Raw genomic sequence first — 15,000 nt, 5'->3', positions numbered from 1 at the left:
TCTATCAAAATAAACACCCTATGAGGACGGACCCTCTATCAGTACGGCATTTCGGTTGTTACAGCTTGATCGAGTAAAGGGCACTTGATCAAATTTGAACAAGTGAGACTCGTGCCAATGAAGGCTCTGTCCTCACATGGTGCTTGTTTTGGTAGATTTTCACAGATGTTCTGGCTGCCGGCAGACGATTTTATTACTACCCTTTACCCACAGGGCTTAGGCGAGGTGTGCGGGGGGCCTTGGTTCAGCAGCGGCAGGTGCGGCAGGGGGCTCCGCTGCCTTCGGGATGAAACGGACTTCAACAGTGAAGGTGTCTGCCAGTAGCAGGGAACCCCAACTCGGTGGTAAACGGAACCCCCAACTCGGTGGTAAACGGTTAACCGTCTACCGTTTTTGGTGAAGTTGGGAAGACACAAGGTTTTTTTTGTTTTTTTTCTTTTTTACATATAATATTTGTCTTTTAGTGTAGGCTATCATAATTGTGTCTCTCATGCCTGATCATCTACAGTATTATTCTTTTTACTTCCTATCTAAGAACAATCTCTGCATATATACGCGTGTACTTTGTATAATCAAATAAAGTGAAAATAATATTTTTTTCTTTCGTTTCCCCAACCTTCACTTATCAAGAGCATAAGAATGAGGGGGAGTGCACGAGACCACAGGGCCTACACTAGGCAGTTCCATGTCCATTACCATTTGTCACCCACCTATAAAATTGTCTATTTTTTTTTTTTCAACCACTAGTTTCAGCTCTCACTACAGGGTCACTAAGTTTATTCCACTCGTTGACCACCCTATTAGTAAACCAGTTCTTGCCTATTTCCTTCTTAAATCTAAATTTGTCCAATTTAAGTTCATTACTGCGAGTCCTGTTCTGTTGTCTAAATATGATGACCTTGTTTGCGTACCCTTGTAAAATCATTTGATCCACTTGAACATCTCTATTAGATCACCCCGCACTCTGTGTCTTTCCAGATAGTGTCAGTTAAGGTGCTTGAGGCTGTCCTCGTAAGGTAAATTTCTGAACCCATGCATCATTTTGGTCATTCTCCTCTGTACTGATTCTAGTGAACTAATGTCCATTCTATAGGACGGAGACCAAAACTGTACCGCACATAGTTTGATAATAACCTCTGCATTTTTATTTGTAATAGTCCTAGCATTGAAACCTAATGCTCTGTTAGCTCTATTCCTTGCGCTAATGCACTGTTTCCTGTATTTAATTAAGGGCAGGACTCATTAGAACTCCCAAGTCTCTCTCGCACTCAGTTTCCTCTAAATAAGTGTTATCTAAGCTGTACTTGCTTTCTGTGTTGTGTAAATATACGTTTAGCACGCTGCATTTTGAGATATTGAAGTCCATTTGCCATTTAACTGACCATGTGAACAATTTATTAAGACCCTGCTGCAGAATGAGCGTCTTCTCCTGACCTAATTAGGTGTCCTATTCTAGTGTCTTCCGCAAACTTACCAACATCACTATTAATCCCATTGTCCAAGTCGTTTAAGTACACAATGGACAATAAGGGACCGAAACCAAGCCCTGTGGAACTCCACTAGAAACACTCCCCCATTTGGATTTTACACCGTTTACAGTGACCCACTGCTTTCAGTCACTGATCCAAGCTCTAATATATTCAAACATTTTTCCTCCCATGCCATGGACTTGACTTTATTTAGTAGTTTCTGGTGGGGCACCATGTCGAACGCTTTGCTAAAGGCAAGGTAAATAACTTTGTAACTATTATTATTATTTGACGCCTTGAAGAAGTTAGTGTAAAAAAAATAGAAGATTAGTTATACGTGATTCATCATTGGAGAATCCATGCTGTGAATCACGAATCAGTCTCTCGGTATGATTTTTTGTTCTATTGGCTATTATTGAGTCAAGCATTTACCAATAGTAATGTCAAACTGATTGGACTGTAGTTGCATATAAACAATTTATCTCCCTTTTTGAAAACAAGAACAACGTTTGCCTGCCCCCAAGCAATAGGTACAAAACCAGTGTCAATCGATTTATTAAATATTTCCGTTAACTGGTCTCAGATTTCAAATTTACACTCTTTGAGCTCTCTGCAACAAAACAAATTTGTTTTTGCTACGTGGTAGGCGTGGCTTGAGCGGCTGAGGACGGCAATTTTAATCGGGCCTCTCTTCGGATTTGGCGTGGGAACACCACTGCCCACCAGTGTAACAAAACAAATGTGTTTTGCCACATGTAGTGGTGGTTTGAGGGTGAGGTAAAGTTTCTGGTTGACTTTGTTGAGCTACGGAGATTATATACAACTAGGGCCTTGATCTTAACTACTCCTCGTGCCGAGTCTTAACCTCGGCACTGCCTCCTGCCAGGTTCGTGACTTCGGGTAGTTCTCCTGCCATATCTAACCTCTCCTTTGTAAACACAATGGGAAAAGATTTGTTAGTCGCATCCCTTATTCTTTCCTCCGAATCTATCATGACATCTTCGTCGTTTTTAATTGGGCATATTTTTTCCTTATTTTTTGTTCTGTAAATATTAAAGAAGTCCTTTGGGTTGGATCTCGCTTGTCTGGCAACTTTAATTTCATGGTTGCTTTTCGCTGTGCGCATGTTCTTTTTAACCAGTCTTATATTTAGACTTTAGGTGTATTTCCTCGTTTTTAATTCTAAAGCCCTCTTTTTATTCCGATTTCGATTTTCGGCCTATCCGCCATCCATTTGGGAGTATTAGTGCTGGACCTTACTGTTTTGAGGGGAATAGTTTATTTTGCACATTCAAAATCGAAACTGTTAGGTTACTGTACATTGCATGCAGATTGTTGACTGTGCTATTTACCTCACGCTTGTGAGTGACCTGACCCAAAGGAACGCATCTCACCCTCCGGGACCCGACACCTGACTGCGCCAATGACGTCCGGGCTGACCGTTTACCTTACCCTGTCATAGTCCTCTGGGTTGGTCTCGTAAGTGACCAATTGCCCTAAACACTTTCTCATTTCATCAACATTGGATCTCCTCAAATTAGCAACTAGAACGTTATTCGTATGATTTGATTTTACCATATAATATTAAACCTTATTTCTTGATCGCTAGAGCTTAGACCATCTCCTACTTTTATGTTCCATGACCACAATGTGCTTGTACTGAGACGACCTGCAAATTTCTTGAATCAGGAGGATCATTGGTCTTCTCTGCAACGACGTTACCAAAACTGAACAAATATACATTGACGCCATATAAGGAAAACTGTAAGACAAATTACGTATCCACAACGAAGTAGTAAACCTAGGCAGTTTTCACCTCCTTCCCAAGATGCCATCGAGTTCAGTATGCAGGACTGGACTAACCACACATGATACATTCTTTGTACCTCATAACGGTGGCTTGACTCATCTGTAATCAGAATATTACTAAATTTGCTAGGTTGGATCAGAAGAGTGAAAATCCTCAGGGTTCCATTCTTGGGTCACTTCTTTTCAGTGTATGCATCAATGAGAAAGACCATGGGCCCAAATCTAACTCTAAACTATGCGGAATAACGATCTCTCAGATCAGCTGGAAATAAAAAAAATCTAGATTAACTAGAGCAATGGTCGGAAGTGTGGTTCAGATGAAAATTATTTTGAATTGGGTTACAACTTATCTGGAAAAAAAAAATCAAAGCGGAGAGTAAAAAGGATTTTGTCTCTCCGCCAGAGAATATGAGATTCTAGGAGAGGAAGCTCGATCTTCTAACTTCAAAAGTTCTGCTCTCCTCAATCAACTGTATCACTCATTAGCCCGTCCATATTTGGAATTTGTTGGTTCAGTGTGAAGCAGAAAGCTCATAAAATTAAGTCTAGTCATTTCCATAATGAATACTAACCAGACGTGAAATAATGATTTTAGACTGCCAAGACGTATATTTAACCTTGAGGTAGGTAGGAACAACATCACCAACTGTCTAGTTAATGTATTACACCCCCCCCCCCGCAGAGACAATTTGACGTACATCGGTTCAAAGATGTGAGATTCACTTGTTCCATGAAAACATCAAAGCAACGTGTTGAGATGTCTGTCTGGGCGGGCTAGGGCGTCGTTACTTGCGGCGAAGGTCGAGGGGAAAGCGGTTCGAATCCTGACCCCGGCGAAGTTGAACCAAGGGTATGGTTCATTAAATTCCAACCTACAAAGCCCTCTGTGAGGGGCATCGCCCTAGCCTTCCGATAGGGGGTGTTTGTGACGTTAAACCATATCATCATCATTTCTTTGTTCGATTTGATTTTTTCTTTTTTATGAGCCGGAAGCTCTCCATCCGACAATCTGTATTGTTGTCACTCCATTGTGATCATCACAAAGGTAATTCATTATCACTGTTTAAGGGATGACCAAACGTAACTGTACAGCGGCGAAATGCAGCGTCATAACTAAACTCGGCCCACACGTGGAGTAGAACGAATTATATGAAATATTCTAGAGGAAATAACCAGCGACCTCCAAACTAGGAACAGCAAGGCGCGTCGATGAGCTGGAGTGACAGACCGATGCCTCAAAGGTCGATCTAATAGGATGTGACGATACAAAGGAGAGGTTAGACATGGTACCTGACTGTATAGATTACCTGAGTTGGCTACGTGAATGACAATAACTACTACCCAATCATTTGTTCAAGTAACGCGATTGAACTATTTCTCTACACTAGAACTCGTATTAAGTCCAGTATTACTAATCTCTACTCGTATTAATACAACAGTTACATGCGTAGAGTCCCCGAATCTTCTGAATTAATCCTGAATAAAATCGCTTGGCGTCACCCAGAACAAATGTACAGGTCATCAATAATAGCGAAAATATTATGAACGAAACCATTGTCATCGAATTTCTTACCAATTTACTTTTTATATTTTGAAATGTGATTCCATTCTGTCCACATTCCATCATCAGACTGAATGAAATATATGGCGTGATATTAAAAAAGAAAATGTAGTCGAACAAAAATTTATTGACTATGCCACAAAGTTCAAAAGAAGGGTGATTAATTATGATTAAATATTTCACCGTATTTATGCATCCCGTAAGCAAATTTGGAGTGATTTTTGGAGGACCGATCTCCTCGCCGCTCAATAAATATCCTGTTGTGTTGAACGCCCTAACGATTTGAAGAGGGATTTCACAATGTCACTGGGGAACAGTAGTTATAGAGGACCTACAGATTTTCAATGCCACAGGATATTCAAGGGGCCACAATGTACTCGAAATGCCCACAGAGAACTGTCGGTCCTGCAGGGATCCCGGAGCGTCTATGGCGTCCTGGAATGTTTCAGAGTAAAGGAAGTTTGTGCCAGGGGAAACACGTATGGTTGAAAGGGATCAGAGAGTAACAGGGAGACCCACGAGGTAATTACAGAGCCACAGGGAATTTTCATTGTAGTAGGAGAACCAGCAGTGCCATGAAGGACCTACAGCGCCACAGAGAAACTGGAATGTCACCAGAGACTCATAGTTTCACAAAGAGGGGAGCACTCACATTATCACAGAAGACCTTCCACGCCACAGAGAATTCACAGTCCCCCAAAACTTTGTCTTCTTTGGCACCGCACATTACTTATTCATTTAATGCGGATGTTTCAGACTACTCCATTTAGCCCATTGTCTCCCCATTGGTAGTAAAATGGTTAAGGGCTCGACCTAGGATTCCCAATTGGACAGGTAATCAGACCCATGACATGGCGAAGGCCAAGTCGAAATTCTCGAAAGGAAAAGTGATTCCTGTTTACTGTGGAGGATATTGCTGTGGCTGGGTACCACGGTGGGGAGTTGAGGCTTGCCTCGGTTGACGGTCGGGGCCCACCGTGGCGTGACTGTTCGAACCCTCGCCGTGACGCAGAGCTTAGAAGAGGCATCCACTCTGAGTAATGGCCCCCGACCGCTGTTCACTTCAGGACCTGAGGTGACTTGGGCATCACTGTGTGTGTGTGATGCATCAGCTTCCTCCGGGTATCGTCACTGTTGTGGCATACCGTCAACACCGTCTCCTGCGTTCATGTATAACCACTTCCGGACCACCAATAAAACTGAGGTTCGAGCAGGAACCAGCTCCGCAAACCATGAAAAATGTGATTGATTAATAGTGCGGGTTCCCCACTTTGAAGCATGCACGTGCGCGCATACATTGTCTTATATGCGTACTAGACGCGACGCAAGGTTCATTCCGTAGTTAGTAGTCTCAGGCTCAGCGCCAATAGCCTCGCAAGGACCATGGGACCTCGGGTCGCGGTCTTGGATCTGGTCCTCCTGGTCTTCCTCTTCGTGACGACGGAGAGTTGAGTGAATGTCTGTCTAAAAGAACTTCTCTTTCATTTACCTTTGATTTGCACCAAGCCATTTCAGTCTACCAAAAAATTCCTGGTTAGATAGATTGACTTGTCGCATTGTCCTATTGATACACGAGGGAACATGGTGTGTTTTCTTTTATATATGCAATATAGGTATAGCTTCATTTTCCACTGATATGTCGAGCAATGTCTGGGTATATAAAAGGGTTTGGTTTAAGAATAGAGAGTATATCTGATAGGAAGATGTTAGATTATGTGTGTGTTTTGTGTGTGTGTGTGTGTTGTCTGCATATGGTATCAGCTGAGCCTGACATGGTGTAAACATTCGTAGTGTTCTCGTGTGGAGATAGAACGTAGCTCACTGAGCCAACCGGATCTTGAGATCAATTGGAATGAAGTGGATGGTACCATCGTCTGAACTTATACTGTAACTGTTACAATTGTGTCGCGTTCCGAGTCTCGTCGGCTTGAATAGGTAATGTCCTTCTGTCTTGAAAGGTGGCCTAAACTAGGCAGTAGGCTAATGGAGGTAATTAACGCACGCGGTGGTTAGACTAGCTGTTGACGTTATGCATTTGTAATGCAGAATTACAGTGCAACTTGTTCACTGTGTGAAGATGCACATTAAATGTTACCCCTACAGTAACTATAAGGTAAAATTAAAATGTATTGTAACATTAGAATATATTGAATACATCCAATTGATTGTTCATCGTATTCAAAATAAAGATTTGCGAGTGAACTATGCAATGAAATAAATAGAAATATTATATTAGAACATGATATTCAGATTTTTTTAGTATAGAATAGAAAAGGTTACCTTTGCAAGTCTGAATTTGTTATGTCTCATAAAAACCATGGTTACGAAAACTAAACAATGTGTACCATCTGCATGAATAAAACTAACTTTATCATTGATAATATAGATAACTAATACATCATTTTTGAAAAGTCACCTCGCCAAGCGCAAGGGTCTACAAGACCGGGCATAAGTTGTGCGGGCACATATGAAGATGACGTTAGAGGGTTTATCATCAATAGGGAAGAGGCCAAACGCAGAGTGTGGGAGTCCAATATATTTTACGTTTCGCCCAGCAGGGCTTCTTCAGAAATAACATCGATGAAAAACATTTTACTCCTTATATAGCCCGAGCCTTGCGGGGAGAAACAAACATTAAAATGGTGTACACACAATTTGCGCAAATTGCTTGTTACTTGTAATTAAAATTCCCAATGGTTTGTTGCAATCATTGCTGCTTTTACTCGTTTATCATCTACAAATTTTAACATTTGGCAGTTCATGAAGCGATCGTTGAAATGATACTTTAGGTGTTTACACACACACTTAATAAATGATAATGAGAAAGTGGGAGATAAAGAGAGGAGTAAGAGATATGGCATGAGGGGAGGGTAGACAGAATGTAACAATTAGCCTCAGAGAAAAGTCAATGCCAATTCCTGGAGTTAAGCTCATCCTAAACAATGACCTTGCAGGTTCATTAGTAGTATCTCTCTTAGATACTGTGACAAAAGTCCTACAATTGTAGATCATAATATATCCTGAATTTTTTCTTATGTACAGTAACTCGTTCTTAATCAATTCCCTTAAACGATACTGCATCTGATATTGTTTTATCTACATAAGAACATAAAAATGAAGGAGACTGCAAGAGACCATAAGGCCTACACTCGGCAGCTCCGTATCAATCACCACCTGTCATCCCCATCCATAAAGTTGTCTAATCGTTTCTTAAAACAACTGATAGTTTCGGCGCTTACTACATGGTTACTAAGTCTATTCCATTCGTCGACCATTCTATTAGTAAACCAATTTTTGGCTATTTCCTTCTTAAATCTAAATTTGTCCAGTTTAAAACCATTACTGCGAGTCCTGCCCTGTTGTTTTGATATGATGACCTTGCTTGCACCACCCTTGTTAAAGCCTTTGATCCATTTGAACAACTGTATTAAATCACCCCGCACTCTGGATCTTTCTCTGTATTGATTCTAGTAAATTGATGTCCATTCTGTAGGACGGAGACCAAAAACTGTACCGCATAGTCAAGGATGGGTCTAACTATCGCTAGATAGAGTTTGATAACTACCTCTGCACTTCTATTCGTTACCGTCCTAGCAATGAAACCTAATGTTCTGCTTTATTCCTTGCGCTAATGCACTGTTTCCTGGTTTTAAGGTCAGACCCGCTAGAACTTCCAAGTCTCTCTCGCACTCAGTTTTCTCTAAAAGCGTGTTATCTAAGCTGTATATATTTTCGGGGTTGTGTATCCCTACGTTTAACACGCTACATTTAGAGATATTGAAGTTCATTTGCCATTTCACCGACCATGTGAACAATTTGTTAAGATCATCCTGCAGAATCTCTGCGTCGCCTCCTGACCTAATTTGGCGTCCTATTTTAGTGTCGCCCGCAAACTTACTAACATCACTATTTATCCCATCATCTAAGTCGTTTATGTACATAATGAACAACAAGGAGCCCAAAACCGAGGCCTGGGGGACCCCACTAGTAACATTGCCCCACCTAGATTTTACTCCATTTATGGTGACCCGCTGTTTTCTGTTACTAATCCAAGCTCTAATCCATTCTAACAATTTTCCTCCTATGCCATACGCTTTGATTTTATTGAGTAGTCTCTGGTGTGGCACCTTGTCGAACGCTTTGCTAAAGTCAAGTTAAATAACATCGTAATTATCATTGTTATCTGACGCCTTACATACTTTAGTGTAAAAGGATAGAAGATTAGTCACACATGACTTACCCTTGGAGAAACCATGAAAAAAAAAAAAAAAAAATAGGCTGTGTCATAAATGAATGACGAAGTGGGCCAGCATCGGAGCCCATAGTGACTAAGTAGGAGACTCGTATGAGGTACTATCTATAACCATGATAATTATATAGTTTATACTTTAGGGCTGTCAGTGACATGTCATAATGGTGAATTAGTATGGCCCAGTGGTTTTGATGATTTTCAGGCCGCGCGCGACCACCAGGTAATCCAAGGAATACAAGATAGGTTTCACCGAGCCATTGGTGGAACAACAGTATCACAGGAGACCCACAGTACTACAAAAGTTCAGCAGTGTCATAGAGTATTCAAAGAGCCAATATAGATTTGAAGTGGCTAAGAGGCTTCAAGCTGTCACGAAGGATCCACAGGGTGCTGTCAGTCCTGCAGGGTAAAGGAGGCTTGTGTCACGGGACATTCGTAAGGAATCAAAGAGTAACAGGGAGACTCACGAGGTAATAATCCTAACAATTTCAGTGCCTCTTTGGGGAGTGGTGCCATAATTGGTCATCAATCACAGATGTCTGGAAACAAAGCACAACATGCAAATTGATACCAAATGTAAAGATTTCAAGGTGAAAACATATACATACATACATACAGACTGTCACTACGGCGGTCCGGGTTCAAATCCTGCCCAAGGGATGAAAATAATTTCAGTATCGCTGCGCCTCGAGTCGTTACTCCAACTCTTGTGGGCGGGGAGTTGGGTGTGTGTGTGTTTGCGTGTAAGGTCAAAGCATTACCCATAGATCGGTCATTGGAGCTCTGAGCTCTCTTCCACGAGGGAAATAGCTGTCGATCACGAGTCTAACACGTGATCCAAAGACCAAGGTGAATCACATACATACACCAAAGTCTTTTTACCCCTTACAAGGGAGGTAGAAAAAAGGCATAAAATCCACTCTCGCCCTACCATTCACCCACCTCCCTCCCTCTTATCTTGGCACCTCCTGGATGTCGGGTCATCCCTACATCTCGCCCATTGCCCTAGGTCAAAGGCAGTGTCGCAAGACACAGCACATCCACAGGAAGGCCGCTTCATTAAATCGGCGACCACGCCTCCGTCCCCTCATCCAGAAACACATATTTCCTCAACATCACCCACCATCTACCTTTCATGCATCACAGCATCATCCATACGCATTCTCCACTCACCCCTATCTTCTGTCTTCTCCCTTCCTTCCTCAACAGACATTCCCCTCTTTCCAAATGCCCCTTTTACCCCATCTATCCATCTCATCCTTGGTCTCCCCTTCATGTTCACTCCTTCCACGTCTGCCCTCTCATTCATTCTTTCCATGTGCCCAAACCATCCTAATACTCTTTCATCGACCCTATCTCCCAACTCCCTTTCCACCCCCGCTCTCCTCCTCACCTCCTCGTTTCTCACTCTATCCAGTTTAGTAACCCCAATAAGTCACGGCATTTACCCCTCAGCTACAATGTGTTATTTTCTTTGATATAGTGCAAAATCTAGTTTACACACCGACAAGTTTTATTAATAGAGTCTCTTAGCTTTAGTAACGCCACCACGTCTTGTCTACATCTCCCATTGTAAAGGACCAATTAGGTCCTTTAGTTCTCAAACTAGGTGCGGACCACCACTGCCTGCTTCAGAAGTCTCGGTTCGTGTATAGACTCGTAGGACAAGTAAGTGTTATTTTTGCCTATGTGCATAACCTTGCATTTACTTTTGTTAAATTTCATTACCCACTTCTCAGACCATTGCTGTAGTTTATCTAAATCTTCTTGGATATCTAAATGGTTTAAGTGACCATTTGCCATTCCACACAGTTTTGTATCATCGACAAATTTGGAGACAATAGATTTCAGTCCGTGGTCTGTACATTTATAAATACTATGAATAAAAGTGGCCCAAGAACAGAACTCTGAGGAACTCCAATTGTAACATAGCAATTCCATAGATTTCTGTTTAAAGTAAACTAAGCAGAAGACGATTGATAAGCACATACTGTTGTTGTTCAGTATCAAATGTTTCAAATATTGCTTAGAGTTATAAAATATTATAACGCTATAGTAATTTTGAAGATGACATAGCAAACAAGATCGGAAGGAGCTGCAGAGCAAACTCTTTACGTATGAAAATAATGTAATTTGGTAACTTGCATTTCATATGTTGGGAACGCTGAGAATATTTAAAGAGGGTGGGGGGGGGGACACAGAACCCCCCCCCCACATCCGATTAACAAGACTAGAAGAGAAGCTCGATAAGATGATCGAGCACTGGGAACTTAGGTTCGGTCACGTTAACAACATTCTACAAAGAGTTGAAAAATTGGAAGAACTAAAGAAGGCGAACAAATACTTAACTAAGGAAATTGAAGAATTAAAAAACAGTTAAAAGAAGTAAAAGAGGAGAATAAAGTCTTAAAGGAGAATAATAAGGATAACAAGGAGGGTTGGAAAAAAATTCACGAAAACAGTAAAGTTGCATTTACTGACATAATCAAACATCAAATGAAAGAACAAACTGAAGACTCAGTTATTAAAGTGATGAGACAGAAGGAGAATATAGTAAGAGACTTAGCAGATAGAAAGAAATGTATAATTATATTAGGAATGGAAGAGAAACATAACCCAGATAGAACCACAAGAACCAAAGAGGAAAATGAAAAAGTAAGAAATTTACTAGAATTAGTTCAGGAAGATGAGCCAGAAATAATGAAACAAATCGAAGAGAAATTCAGGCTTGGGAAATATAGTACAGACAAGACCAGACCAATTAAGATTAAATTCAGGTCACAAACGACGGCAGAGAATATCTTATCCAAAACAGGGAAACTAGCAACAAGTGAACAATATAAAAAGGTATGGATAAAAAGAGAAATGAATAAAGAGGAAAGAGAGGAGGAAATAAAGAAAAGACATGAAGCTAAGAAAAAAAACGAGACCAGAACGGAGACAGAAAAACAAGAATTCTACTGGAGAGTAGTGAATATGAAATTGAAGCAATGGAAAATAACAGAGAGAAACACAAAAGAAACAGAGAATACAACAGAAAGTTAAAAGTATCCTACACAAATATAGATGGATTAATAACAGGACTGAATGAACTGAACAAATATCTGAGAGAAAAAGATCCAGACATAATGGGAATTGTTGAGACAAAATTAAAAGGTCCACTACCACCCAACAGCATAGGACACAATGCATATAATTATTGGATTAGAAACAGAGAGAAAAAACAAGGGGGTGGAGTTATGTTCCTGACAAAGAAGGATATAAGCGTGAAGAGTGTCACATATGGGAACAATAGAGTAGAGATGATCATGATAGAAGTAGAAGATAGAGATAAGAAGAGCAGAAAGTTTGTAATAAACTACGTGCCCCCAAAAAACAGCCTCGTGGGAAGAGAATGAACATAAAAGCATGTTAGAAGACACAAGAATAACACTAAACAAGATAATGGAAGATGGAGGAAGAATAGTTATGATGGGCGGCTATAATTGCAAAGAAATATGCTGGGAAGAGATGACCGTAAAGGGTGGAGAAGAGTCATGGGGAAGTGTTCTACTTGAGATGATTACTGACCACACAATGACACAATGGATCCAAGAGAACACTAGGTATAGAAATGAAGAAAAACCATCGAGACTAGACCTAATAATCACATCAGAACCTGGAATAGTGGAAAAGATAGAATACCAGGCACCAATAAGCAAAAGTGACCACATACTGATAGAACTAGAACTAAATGAGAAAAAATGCATGAAAAGAAATGAACAATATAGAAAAGGAAGATTGATGTATGAAAAAGCAAATTTTGATCAAATAAGAGAATTCTTCCAAAATGAAAACTGGGAAAGAATACACAAAGAAGATACAACAGTAGAAGAGAAATGGAATATTTTGACAAAAATCTATAAAAAAAAGGAGTAGAAAAGTATGTCCCAAGACAAAAACAAGAAAAAGAATATGTAAAGTGCTGGTACAATAAAAGTTGTAGGGAGATAAAAGACAAACGAGACAAAGCCTGGGCCAAATGGAAATAAAACAGAAGACCAGAAAAATGGAAAATATATTCTTGTTATAGAAATGAATATGTACAAGCGTGCAAAGAGGAAAAGAGAAAATATGAAAAAGATGTCATAGAAAAATGTAAAGATCAACCAAAACTATTCTACAGATTTGTAAACAACAAACTGAAAAACAAACAAGATTTGGAGAAATTAAGACAAGGAGGAGTTGAATACACAGAGGAAATTGAAATGGCGGAAATTATGAACAAACATTTTAAATCAGTGTTTACAAGGGAGAACAGACAACCTGAAGAGATTGAATGGAAAGAGAAAGTCCCCCCTATGAAAGGAATAGAAGTAACAAAGAATGAAATATTGAACCACTTGAGTAATCTTGATGTCAGAAAATCGCATGGACCAGATGAAATAGCAAACTGGATTCTGAAAGAATGCAGGAATGAACTGGCAGACATAATGCATAGCATAATAAACAGTTCCTTGAAAGAAGGTAAAGTTCCAGAAGATTGGAAAAAAGCAAATATAGTACCTATATATAAAGGGAGAAATAAAGAAGACTCTAACAACTATAGGCCAGTCTCTCTGACATGTCCAATAGCAAAAAATTGTGAAAGAATTGTCAAAAATAGATAGGTAAAATATTTAGAAAAAAAACAACGTGCTAAATCCAAGACAATATGGATTCAGACAAGGACGGTCATTCGTCACCAATTTGATATGTTTCTATTCAAGGCTAATAGATATAATACAAGAAAGAGATGGATGGGCTGATTGTGCATTTCTAGACCTAAAAAAAGATTTTGACAAAGTACCACATAAGAAGTTGCTTAAGAAATTAGAAACTGAAGGAGGAATACAGGGCAAACTGCTTAAATGGATGGAAGACATTTTGCAAGAAAGAAAAATGAGAGTAGTGATATGAGACCAACACTCAAAATGAGATGACGTAATAAGCGGTGTTCCACAAGGAACAGTTCTGGCCCCAATAATGTTTGCTATATATATTAATGATATGGATGAAGGAATTGAAAGCTATATGAGCTTCTTTGCAGATGATGCAAAACTATTGAAAAAAGTGAACACGGAAGAAGATTGTGAATCACCACAGAGAGATCTAAATAAAGTACAGGAATGGAGTAGGAAGTGGGAGATGGAGTTCAATACAAAGAAGTGTAGTATAATGGAATTTGGAAAAAGTAAAAACAGAATAACAGGATCATATAAATTGGGAGAAGAAGGAATAAAAATAGTAGAAAATGAAAAAGACCTGGGAGTCATTGTTATGAATAATATGTCACCTGAGAAACATATAAATAAGATTTTTGGAGAAACCTATAATTTAATAAGAACAATCAAAGTTGCATTTACATACCTGGATGAAGAAATGGTGAAGAAAATTCTAATCACCATGATAAGACCAAGATTGGAATATGCAGCAACGATATGGTCACCAAGTACAAAAAAAAATGTATAAAAAAAAACTTGAAAGAATACAAAGAGCAATTACAAAATTGGCACCTACACTCTCAAAACTATCATATGAAGAGAGACTAGCAAATCTTGAACTACAGACACTAGAGCAAAGAAGAGAGAGAGGAGATTTGATAGTTATTTACAGAATCATGAAAGGCATAGAAATTACTGATAGAGAGAATCTGATAAAATGGGATGACAGAAATACAAGAGGACTAGAAGAGACCTGAAAAAGAACAGCTTTCCTCACAGAGCAATAGACAGTTGGAACAAGTTAGATGAGAAAGTGGTGTGTGCAAAAACAATACATGAATTTAAAAATAGTTTAGATTAAACGAGATATGAAAACGGGACACCACGAGCATAGCTCCCCTACCCGTAGAATACAACTAGGTAAATACAACTAGGTAAATACACACA

The 15,000-nt window shown here is 39.7% G+C and overlaps 1 protein-coding gene across 1 annotated transcript in view; it reads left to right on the top strand.

Annotated features, from left to right (window-relative positions):
- LOC143023780 (venom protein 302-like) overlaps window positions 1-593 on the top strand; it is a 4,892-nt gene extending 4,299 nt beyond the window's left edge. Inside the window, exon 3 of the mRNA XM_076182398.1 lies at window positions 214-593. Within this exon, the coding sequence (XP_076038513.1) occupies window positions 214-324 (111 nt within the window). The 3' untranslated portion in view covers window positions 325-593. The remainder of the gene's footprint in view (window positions 1-213) is intronic.
- The last annotated feature ends 14,407 nt before the right edge of the window (window positions 594-15,000 follow it).

This window comes from Oratosquilla oratoria, chromosome 3 (genome assembly GCF_046742065.1).
Source record: "Oratosquilla oratoria isolate Oo_2021 chromosome 3, ASM4674206v1, whole genome shotgun sequence".
NCBI lineage: Eukaryota > Metazoa > Arthropoda > Malacostraca > Stomatopoda > Squillidae > Oratosquilla > Oratosquilla oratoria.
The sequence above is the reverse complement of the archived record's forward strand: the minus strand, read 5'-3'. Positions and strand labels throughout refer to the sequence as shown.